At 44.9% G+C, this 11,982-nt stretch overlaps 1 protein-coding gene across 3 annotated transcripts; it reads right to left on the bottom strand.

The window, feature by feature from the left end:
• Positions 1–2,124: 2,124 nt before the first annotated feature.
• On the bottom strand, positions 2,125–11,407 carry LOC105895965 (eukaryotic translation initiation factor 4B-like). 3 transcript variants are annotated; one of them, XM_031568254.2, is made up of 15 exons: positions 11,253–11,407; positions 9,982–10,125; positions 9,465–9,670; positions 8,995–9,111; positions 8,203–8,257; positions 7,879–8,031; positions 7,529–7,672; positions 5,627–5,850; positions 4,956–5,227; positions 4,295–4,401; positions 3,887–4,136; positions 3,198–3,235; positions 3,033–3,096; positions 2,771–2,837; positions 2,125–2,508 (listed from the first exon to the last, which is right to left on the bottom strand). In XM_031568254.2, the coding sequence occupies exons 1-15, from the start codon at positions 11,263–11,265 to the stop codon at positions 2,434–2,436; spliced, it is 1,929 nt and encodes a 642-aa protein (XP_031424114.1). In that variant the 5' UTR covers positions 11,266–11,407; the 3' UTR covers positions 2,125–2,433. The 3 variants fall into 3 exon arrangements, with proteins under 3 accessions (XP_031424114.1, XP_031424113.1, XP_031424115.1); XM_031568253.2 differs by having other exon boundaries at positions 2,125–2,511; positions 11,253–11,406; XM_031568255.2 differs by having other exon boundaries at positions 2,125–2,511; positions 4,325–4,401; positions 11,253–11,391.
• Positions 11,408–11,982: the final 575 nt, after the last annotated feature.

Genomic DNA, 11,982 nt, shown 5'->3' with positions numbered 1-11,982 from the left:
GCTGCTCCTCTGTGGCTCTGTGTGATTCTCTGGCTGTCAGGAGAGAGCTGAGGAACCCTACTCCCGCTCCCCCTCACTCCCCTGCCCCTCGCTCCCTGGGTGTCCGCACGGTCTTCAAACCCACACACACACACACGCACACACACACACACACAGCTGTTTTTGTCAGATGATGTCAGGCCTATCCACCCTGTTTGGCGCTCCTTACTCCATAGGGGACCATTAGAGCCGGCAGCACCTCTCTCTTTCTCCCACTCAGATGCACGCATGTCCACATGCAAACATCCACAAACCCACTGCCCTCTTCTCTCTTCCCAGCTGCAATTAGTTCTACATTCCTCATCATTGAAGAATTTAGGGATCATGGATGAATCCGCCTGTCTTCCACTCTCATCCACACACACACCACAGTTATTTAGTTAGATAGCTCTATGATTATTATTAATTACACAGACAGACTGACTGACTGACAGACAGACAGAAAGAAAAAGGAAGAGTAAAAGAAAGAACTTAACATACGGACAAAGTTGCTAAAAAGCAAGGGCGAAGGGGAGAGATAAAGAATCAAGAGCCTATTGGAGGCACTGGATATTTTGGTCTCCACTATTCCACCACAATATAATATAATCTTTCTTTCACCGCACACAGAGAACAATGATCCTCCCTGTTAGAGGGCCTTTAGATGTGCCCACCACAGGCCAGCTCGGACCACAAGAGTCTCTGTCAGGCTGCAGCCTTGAGTGCACGCTGTCTAACAGTAAACCGGAAAATAGCAGTCCTCAAAAGGCCTGCGGGGAGGACAAATGGTAACAATGAGCTCTTTCTGCACCATCACTTTTATCCGCTGCCCAAAGTACTGCAGGCAAAGACCGTGGCCATCAGTGAGAGAGAGAGAAAAAGTTAAGCTCAGAGATCTTCATTGAAAGGGGCTGAAAACATGGCGAAAGGACCGCTCTCTGCCCAGCATTCCCTTCACTCAATGGCCTGCATGACAACTGGACCACCAGTGAGAGGCAACTGCAGTTCTGCTGTGAAAACAAAACCAATATATGTTTACAAACACACACCAGACACACAGGCAACCGTACAGTAGTGTAATTATATGTATGTGTCCAGCACAGACATTTATACATAGAAGAAATGCACTTGAAACTATTCACAACCAGAGGTCTACACTGTCTCACACTCACACCATCTGTCACAGGAGATGCTTTTCCCACTCAGGGAATACTGCTTACACGTAACCTTTGCATCTGTTCTGTCTAGCGTACGCACACACATTCTCATGCGGGGGGCGGGACAGAGGGAGAGAGAGAGGGAGACAGAGGGAATTTGTAGCGCTGGCACTCCTCACTCCAACTCCCTTATCAACACTAGCAAGTTTTGGCCATTTCTAGATACATCAGGGTCCATTCTTACCAAGTGCAGGCCTTATACAGACACCATGTTTATAACTAATAGCCAGTCTTCTATAAACACCATTGTGCACTGCTGAATGATATAAAACAGATGCGCCATAATGAGATGAGCTAGCATGATTAGCCTTGACTCCGCACACAACCTGAGGTACATGCTCATCTATTATCGCAATACTCAGCTAATGGGTAAGAGTAGCCCCGCGTGGGTAAGGAGGGAGGTCTTGAGTTGCGGGCACGGCAGCTGAACAAGCATGGAGTTCTCTCAGGCAAGGAGATGGCTCATGGCGTCTCACCTCCTGAGCTTCCCACAGCTACAAAAACACGACTGCAGGGGGGTCCTCCAGTTAAATGAGCGACCACAGGGGTTTGGATTCGCTCAGACGCCGTTATTAAGCCAGTATCTGGCAGTCATCCATTCTTCCCACCTCGGTTGTGAAACGTAACAGCTTCCAAATACAGGAGTGTTAATGCGTTATAAACATTGGATAGTATATGAACTTGAAGTAGGAAATCTAGCTTTGTATTATAATGTGTCACACCAGTTTTTAAGCGTTCAGAAGATAATGGTACAGGGTAGAAAGATGTGAAGACAAACCTCTTTTCTATGCACGTCTGAAAAAGGAAAACATGGGTGTGCAGCAGTATCTCCAGATATTTGATCCCAACGTGGATAAATGTCAGAAGCAAAACCAACACAACGCTTTTATTTTTTTCCACCATATTTTTATTTTATTTATTACAATTACTTCCTTTTTCGAGTGTGTATCCGAGTCATTTTAGATTTCATCAGCATTAAAAAAAAAAAAAGAAAACAAAGTAAGTCCAGTCAGTGACATTTTCTCTTATGTTCTAGAAGCGGGCATCCTGAAGTAAAGGTAGGGGGAGGGGTTTGGGCTCGTTAGTGCCGCCCCTTTATCACACAAGTAAAGACATTTTCTGATTTAGAGTGAATTTGTATTTTCGTTCTCTCTTTTTTTGCGACTTCTTCTACCACTGCGATGTTCCTCTGCTCTGTTCACTCTCCATCCTCATCGTCGTCAGCCTGCTCTCCATCTATCTGCAGAGCAGCGTACTTACTGGCCGAGCTGAACTTCTGGCAAAAAACACAAATCCCGGTTAATTCATTTCAACAAAAGCGGCACAACACTCATTTCCACTGCCACATCAAGTTTAAAACATACATAATGCACTGACATCCAGCATCTCACACAGATACAACACTCCTCTGCTGTTCAATGTGAAAACTCTAACTCTGTACTAAATGTCTAGACACAAACACAACAATCCTCCATTGAACAGCTGTGCTCTCTAATAGAGCTGAACTGGCTACTGTAAGATAGAGATGTGCTTACAGGAGCAGGGGTCTCCTCGAATTTCTTTGGCTCAGATTCTGGTCTTGGCTCTTTTCTGATCTCCGTCCTGCAAAAGCAAATTCACAAATATAGACATCAACTCACTTGAAGGCTGTAAAGGAAAGAAACCATTATTTCCTACCAAGAAAGCGTAATCAGTACGAGACATACACAAGCATGTGTAAGGCTGTTGAGCCTATTGTCTGTCTAAAAAAACACCCAGTCCTGTTACAGGCTGCAGCCAAAGTGGCAGAGAACATACTTGGCCTCCACTTTGCCACGTCCCGCTCCAGATCCTGCACCACTGCCGTCTGCCTTATTCTCATCTGCAAGATAGAAATGCCGTTTTATTATGTGAGGGGAAAGCCCAGTGGTCGGTTGGGGTTGGGATAACTGCAAGAGTGAATGTGATGGATGAGGACCTTACCCTTGCCTGAGCCTCTCTCATCGGCTGAACTGGAAGAGCTGGAGAGACACGCAGATGAGCACAAGCGTGAGACACTCAAATTGATTCATGCAAAACCATTCAGACATTGAGGTTAGTCAGTACTTAGGTATCTGGGTATAGGATATACACTTTTTAGAGCGTATCGGTGAAGCCTGAAAACACTACTTGTATTTCTATATAAATAAGAGCTATATATATACACATAAAAATAACAGGCCCACATGAAGAGATTGAATAAATGGACTAAAATGGAAGAAATCATTGCTCAGAAACCTCAGCGCTCCGATCAAACTGCTGCTCTTGTAGACAGTTTCTCACATTGGACCTTGACTGACTAGCAAGTCAAATAAAAAATAAAGTAAAAATAGCCTCTTACTGCAATTTAGCATTAATGAATGAACCAAACTAAAGGTAATCCCTCTGAAGTTTTGCATTTGATTCCCCATTCTAGCACCCCGATGCCCTGTCTCTGTGCAGCTTTAACACACCAGGAGAGATCAAGAAGATCAACCTTCCTCCAGGTTTCTTATTATGGCATATTACACGACCAATTGCTGACACTAACTCTATAGAAATCTCTTTAAGGAAAATCTCTGCCAAACAGAAGCTAGTGCCTGTACAATTTTTTTTTTGTTTGATTGTGGTTTTATAAGGGCAGGGCATCAGACCTCTTGGGGGGAGAGACGGGGGTGCCGCTGTCCCCATCGCTGGTTCCTCCCCCTGTGCTGCGCTTGGCCCAGGCGTTCTCCTTGGGGGGCGGGGCTGGCATCACTTTGAGGGGGAGGCCATCCTGACTGGTCGGGGAGGTTGGGGGGCGGGGGCGGGGTGCAGGGGCGGGGGCGGGGGAGGTTTGCTGGTCCTCCTGGCCGCTGAAGACCTCGTTCTCCACCGAGCGCTCGCTCTCCCTGCGGCGGGAACCTGGAGAGAGGGATGAGTATTAGCACAGATATACTCAGATAGCACAATACAAACATGAAAAACCTGTTTCTCTCATGTTCTCTTTTTGTGCTGAACAATTCAGACATTGTAAACTAAACATGCATATTCCGGACATATCTGACAAATGTCTAGCATACCAGGACTCTGGATTGTTGCGACCGGCTCACCTCGTCCAGGCTGTGCAGAGTCGCTGCCCGTCTGAGAGCGCTCCTTTGGCTCCTTTTCACTGCGCCATGTTGGTTCCCTGCAAAGGCAACAGCACAGAGGACAAGTGAGGCAAAACAATCTCATCTGACATCAAAACCATATTAAACCATGACCATATCTCTCAGAAAACCCTAAAAGGCATGGGAATCGACTGGAAGTTTGATCGTTTTTAAGTGTTAGCATTTGAACACTTCCTGGTTCCAAAGAAGAATTCCCTATGGAAATGAATGGGTTTGCGCAAGATTGGCAAAAATAAGTTGTGAGTGAAACGCTAGTAGAAAACCTCTAATGCTTGATGAGTTCAAATGTAGTTATCAGTCGGTCTTTTGTAACAAACTGTTGCCTTGTCTCGTTGCTACCGATATGTTATAGGAGAAACAGAACCGACTACACCGCGTCACTTGCCCCAGGCGACACGAGTTATTTAACTGCCATGAGTGTTTTGTCGATTTTCCAAAATCCCATTCATTCCCCTCATCTTTTTGAAACCGTGAATGCGCAAAAATGCTAATCCGCCAAATCCCAAAATGACGACGGTCACTCCCACACTCTTACGGTCATCTTTCTTTCATTCCCATCTGTGCAACTCACTTGTCTCGTGGTCTGTCGCGTAGGTCACGGCCGCCCCGGTCATCCTCCAGCTGTCTCTGCAGTTTCTCCTGCTCCTTCTTGAGCCTCTCCTCCACCTCGCGCTCTCTGGCTGCCGTGTCCACGGGTTTGGCATTGCCAAAGATGGAGGCTCTGCCGCCGCCGCCCCCGCCACCACCGGAGGAGGGGGCGGGTGGGGTAGTCTTCCCCGCCTCCCCCTCCGCTGTAGGGGTGCTGCGGGGCTTCAGGACAAGCTTGGGCCTCTGTGTGGATGCTGGAGACAGGGAGAGGATGATGATGTGGGGTGATGGGACACTAAGGCCTTATCCCATTGTGCACACTTGCACCCTTTACATCACTGGAGGGCACCTTAAGGCATCACTTTGGTGAAGTGTTTGATGGGTGGGCAACAAAGGACTTAGAAGCACTTAAAAGGTAAAAGAATGAATGTCACTCAACCTTCTACGTCACACAAGTGGTAACATAAGATGCACCTCAGAGGACAAGAATGCATGTAGAAATGACAGAATTATGATCAACATAACAAATCATTCCATATTACACCCCTGTACAGCAAAATACAGTGTTTGCATGCATGTAGAGGACTGTAGTTATCAACTCATATAAACACACAAAGTTACTCACGAATACGCAAAGACAAATAAAGGAACCTCACCACCACCACCGCCGCCGCTTTCCGCTCGCCTCTCAAACCGATCTTCACGATCACCGCCACGATCACCACCGCGATCACCACCGAAACGGTCGCCAAAGGCACCACCACCGCCACTCCTGCCTCCTCCTTCATTGTCATCGTAGTCTCGTCTGAATCCAGTGCCGAATGCTCTGCGGCCATCTCTAGCACCTCCTCCGCCACCACCACTACGAGAGTCGAAACCTGTGGACAACCAGAACAACAGTGAGAACCACAACTCAAAAACATACCATGGACCAGTGTCCTTCAGAGCCCTAGATTCTCGCTTAATCCATACGTTTCTATGGCACCGTGCCCATTGTTTTGACTGATTGACTGACAAGACAAAAACATCGGTTGCCTAGTGACTTGTCCAATCCTGCCTGGATTAAGTCATCACAGATGATGCAAAATGAACCTAAATTCAGTACAGAAACACAGATAACTCATGAATGATACCTGATATTGACACAAACTATATCCTTATTTTTCCAGACAGGCAATATATGAATCAATATACAGCGCAAAAAAGAAACCAACAAAAAACCTTAAAAGTGTAAATTCAACCCAAGTCCACCCACTGCATGATTTTGATAAATGCTAAGAAAAAATTGCCGTGGGGATGGGGGCCTAAACTCCTGTGAACGGTGAGTCTCGATCAGCAAATGAAAACTAGAACATGCATTTCCTGAAGGAAATACCAGTGCATGAAATCCAAAAGTTAAGAAACGAAGAAGAAAGGAAAGAAGAGTGAACAAGAGTGGCTATGGATAAAGTCAGTAGAGAGAGTGAAGAGGAGTAACACTGAAAGAAGGAGAGAAAATGGAGTGGAGCAGAGAGATGGAGTGTGAGAAAGAGGAGTTGGAGAGGGATAGAAAAAAACAAGTGGATGGTGGTTCTACAGAGAGAGGGAATGAGTGAAAATAGGAAAGAGAATGGACTGGAGGAAGGAAATGTTAGAATGATCGAGGATAAAGTGGAAGATATAGACATGGCATGGAGGAAGTAAAGGATATGGAAGGGAGGATAGAGGACTGTAAAGTCAAAGACAAAAAAAATTGAAAAAAAAGAGTAGGAATTGATGGACAGAGTAATTGAAAGAAGAAAGGATAGAAGAGTGAACAGGAGTGCCAATGGATAATGAGATAGAGAGAGTGAAGAGGGAAAATATTGAAAGGAGAGAAAAATGGAGTGAAGCAGAGAGATTGGGTGTGAGAGAAAGTAGACTGAGAGGGATGAGAGAAGGAGAAAAAAAAAGTATGGAAGGTGTCTCTTAATATTCCTATTTATACAGTTGAATGGAGAGGGACAGAGAGAAGAGGTGCTGGCGCAGCTGTCAGTGAAGCACAGGTGCAAGCCAGTTTAATGATCTTATTATGAGGTCACAATGGCCCGATGTAAGTCTATGGGAGAAATTTGATTAGTTTTTCTTTAATATCTTAAAAAGTATAAAGTTTAGAAAAATGCATAGCACAAGTGTCCTTTCCAAGACCTAAGTTTCTACGTTAAGCAGTTCGAGCTGAATTAATTGCAGAAAATCGGTACAGAGCATAATAAGTTGGAAGAATAAGAAGCCTAGGAATAACAATACAGGGCATTTCATGCACTGTAATGAGACGCACACACAGGCGGGGGCTAGTCCATGAGGTGGATACGTACCAAATGGTCGTTTCATCACAGTTCAGTCATACCATTTAGTTTACAGCTCAAAATGTAAGGGTGCACTTACATTTTAAGAGTTACCCCTTTAACTTTACCATTGCTACCCATCCCTGAGCTTTACACAAAAGCGGATGTAACCCTACGAACATCTACGCGATGGTGAAGCCACAGTAACAGAAGCAAATAAACCCTCATGTTGATGGTCAACAATGACACCCACCTCCTCTGTCGAAGTCACGAGGTCCCCGGTCATCATAGCGATCACGGAAGCGATCCCGATCCCTTCCGCCACCAAAGGCATCATCCCGCCGTGGTCCATCTCTGAAACGATCTGACTCCCCAAAGCCGCCGCCGCCCCGTGATCCTACACACACACCATGGCAACCATCAACACATGACTGGGCATCAGATTCTATTTAATACAGAAATCCATTCCAAACTGAAACACTAAAGAGGACATTTTCGCTTTTGAAACGGATTGAGGTCAGGCTGATGATCTAGCCCCATCTTCACAGGTTGCAGTCAGAGCAAATCGGAGGTTAATACATTTGAGTAGATAGATGAACTCACTCTCTCCGAAAGCATCATCCCGTCTAGGTGGTGGGGTATCATCCATGTCTGCGCTGGACCGAGCTCTCCAGTCCGTGGCCGTATTGGCGGGTCCATCTTCCAGTCCATGACCTCGGTCACGGTCACGGCCCATCATAGAGCCGTTGTCCCTCTCTGGTGAACAGCAGAGGAGTGAGTATGCAAGGAGAGAGAGGAAAAATGTAGTGGTGGGGACTGTCTTGACCAAAATGTATATAGTAGAAAATACACTGATGTGAAGCACACATCAGCATCTTAACTTTAAGTCTGATTCTATGTACTCAAAAGTTTGAACAGTAACTGTACCTTTGTCATTGGATTGGTCTGCAATGTCCACACGAACCCGCCGGTTCCCAAGGTTCTATGGAGACAAAAGGTTCAGGCATGCAGAACAAAAGCAGAGCCGCGACTGATCAACTATTAACGTGTCTGGAGAGCTGACAGAAGAGCAACTCATCCATAGGGTGGTCTACACATAAAATCCTACATTAGCTAGAATATTTCCACAAAGTAGCAATTTCTTAGTAACTTTCAACAAAACAAAGATTTTATGAGCAAAATTAGGAGGTTTGGCTCAGATGTTATTGCCAATAATCCACATTTGATTTACTTGAGAGTTGACCTGTATATTTACTATGACAGTCTATTCTATTGTCTTCCAACAGGTAAAGCCGACTTGGATTTCCCAGGCGTACGTTTCACTGCACTGAAACATGCAGTATAACAAGGTTTCTGGAGTCTGTGATGAGAATGGGAGATCATGAAGTATTACCATTCGTCACAATACTAACTAATGGAAGAAATAATCGTCTGAAAACTGAAATGAATTCACAGTGGACTCCGACCCAACTCCTAGACAGGACTGGCAAAGACTAATGGAACAGATCAGAAGTATTGAGTACTCTACTGATCAGAAGTATTGAGTACTCTACTGATCAGAAGTATTGAGTACTCTACTCTAAGGCTTCTCATGTCTTCTCTTTTTGCCAAGTTCTAAACTAATCTACATCAGATCTACTAAACTTCAACATGAGTCAACATGTCAACACATACAAACTGTTGACATTTGTTTTTCCCATGGCAGTTGCAGGAACTTACCTCCTCATTAAAAGTGAGTGCATTCAGGAGCGATTCCACGTCGTCAAACTCTGCATAGCCAAAGCCCTTCAACCTCTCTGGGTTACTGGGCTCCCTTGGCAGACGCACAGCGCTGATCTGTACACAAAGCAAACGCAGCGAACAGATTATTGATCATGCTAACTTACTGCCAAAGGAAACAAGAACCAAACCAGACACACAAAAGGGAAGGGGAGACACTGGAGGAATTAGGAGAAGACCCGTAATGAAGGAGTAAGTTCAGTTTCCTTACAGATGGTAGATGGCATGGTATGACCATGTTTCAAAACGTCAATACTGCCAAATAACACCCTGTCCCTGTGTGCCTCCCAGGGAACATAACTGCTTGTGTTTGCCAACTTTATGCTGCATTGAGCAACAGCTAAAAGGCAAAACATGCACCTCCTGAAATAAGGTTTTCAAATCAAATTGACCGTGGACTCGCTACGCACCGCAAGACCTCTGAAGAAGTCCTTGATAGATTCCTCCGAGACATCGTAGGGCAGATTACCCAGGAAGGCGGTGTAGGGGGGGCTCTTGGGCAGGCGGGAGCGGTCCACGTTGGGCTCACGAGCTGCCCGTGGGGCCGTGGGCAGAATGGAGCGGTCAATTGGAGGCCCCCGGAACACGTCCTCTGCAGTGTGCCAGGAGGTGGAGACTGGAGCCATGCACACACACAAAAGTCTGGTTGACATCATAGCTTATACCAGGTGTGGCCATTTTCTGATTTTATTCATTTCCATTTCATGTTCATTTCTCCCTGGACATCATCAACATTGAATAATCAACCGTTTAGCTTTTGAGCAATATGATGACAGCTTAGAACTTAAAAGATATTAGCTGACTGCTTAACAGTTTGCAACAGAATATAGTTTAACTGACAACTGTCCTGTATGCCCGTTCATGTCTATTATTTACAGAAGATCAGTTTTCTGAATATCTCCTGATTGAATTCACTCTGATCCTCACCATCTCCATCCAGATCATCGGTCTCGTCGGCCCAACTGGTTGCTTTGGCCGACGAGAAACTAGGGGCCGGCATGGCATTCCCCTTGTCGTCTGCCAAGAAGTCGGTGAGAGTAAGGGTCTTCCCCTTCTTATTCTTCTTCTTAGCTGGGGCCACAGACAGAGAATGAGTTCATTGACACTTAGGTCAGTAATGTAAACATATCACCACTAGTAACAATGTGTTGTGTGGAGAACTAAATAAATGGTTGCTGTCTACTACGATTTGCACTCGTTGACCAGCCACGCCTTGAACACTGTTTGGGACCCACTTTGACAAGAGGACGCAAGGTTATCACAGATAAGAAAACAGAAAATGTTCCCATGACAGACGGTCCACTAGGCGCGAGCTGTTTCCAAACTACCAGATACATGTTATGCAATATGCTTAGTAGCAGAAAAATAAACTGCAAGGACATGTTATAGTAATCGTGTAAGATATCCAGGTAAGCAACTGGTGGGAAATGAAGGGTGTAAATTATTGAATCTTTATGCTGGTTATACCGAAAACCGTATGAAACCTTTCAAAAGGACCCCCACTTTGTCACTAACGAGATGTTTTCCATACGCGCGAGCTAATAAGCTAGCCATGTAGCTTACAGCAATGTTTGAGCACACACATGACTGCTAACCTGCCAGTAGCTTTAGAGAGCATAACAAACACAAAGCAGCTCGAACAATAGGAGTGAATGAACAGGACATTCATTCGGGTTCAAATCACCAGTTACTGGCCACCGTCTGTTCCCACCTGATCGTACACGTGGGGCACTACTCTGGAAGCCTCTCGGCCCAAGACATGCGCTTGCGTTAAGGCTGCAACTTAGCTAGTTAGCGCCACAGATAACATGAGTTGGATACAATGTGACGGTCTCTAAGAATCATAGTCCGAAATACATAAACAGGACGAGGCCGTATCAAAAAGAGCACCATTACGTGGCACAGTCCGTGATCGATATTCTTGAAAATGACTGAGAAAGAAATCCGAAAGCAGCGGCTAATTCTAAACTGATGTTAGCCGGCTAACTAACTAGCACCCTGCCGCCCCTTGGGTCGGCCCGGGCTAGCGTTTCGATATAATGTGATTAAACCCAATACAAATATGTCCTTTTAAGACGCCCCACTCAAACCGCCCCAGTATGCTGGTATCAGTAACATAATTCTCCATTCTGATGTGTCGATGATATATCTTCACAAATGCCAAAAGCGACTCATTGCAAGCTCACATAAAACCTCACCTGACGCCGCCATGTTGAAGAGCGACCTCGTAACAGACTCCCGGATGAATGCGTCAGGAAAGACTGAACGAGAACGCGCCTCAGCACGCGCCAAGACATAAAGTACGAGCACAGGCTTTCAGAGAGGCATAGATCTACTTTCAATTTCTAGTTTAGTTCTGGTGTCAGTGCCAATCGTGCTGAAATCTATGGTTCTTTAACGATTTTAGTAAATGTAACGAGTCCATGAAACAATAGTCTTGGTGTTATCAAGTCTTCCACGGAGTATCAGTTGCCTCTAAAAGCTGTTGCATTTTAAACATTGCTTAATAAACCTATGATCGACTGTTCCTCCCCCAGCTTTATTATGACCCCATGCCCGTAAATCTGACCCTAAAATAGTAAACAGTTGATTTGTGTGGTTATAACCAAGGCTATTTAAGATTTAGATGAAAATTGTTGCTGTTGCTGAAAAGTGTTGAAACCAAAAGCTGACATGTGGCCTTGAAGAATGTATGGTTTCTTTTTATATACTTCATAAAAATGTCTCCTAAAAATAAAAGTATCATTTGCTGTCACATATTTAATTTAAAGCACTATCACAAACTGTAAACTGTAAAGATGAAGAACTTCCTGTGTTTGGCCTCAATTGGCCTACATGTATATAAGATGTAGGCTATTTTTAGACAAAATCATATTTTTACAAAAAGTCAAATAACTGCAGCCACTCTATTTAATGGAATTGAATACC

This window comes from Clupea harengus, chromosome 5 (genome assembly GCF_900700415.2).
Source record: "Clupea harengus chromosome 5, Ch_v2.0.2, whole genome shotgun sequence".
Lineage (NCBI taxonomy): Eukaryota > Metazoa > Chordata > Actinopteri > Clupeiformes > Clupeidae > Clupea > Clupea harengus.
The sequence above is the reverse complement of the archived record's forward strand: the minus strand, read 5'-3'. Positions and strand labels throughout refer to the sequence as shown.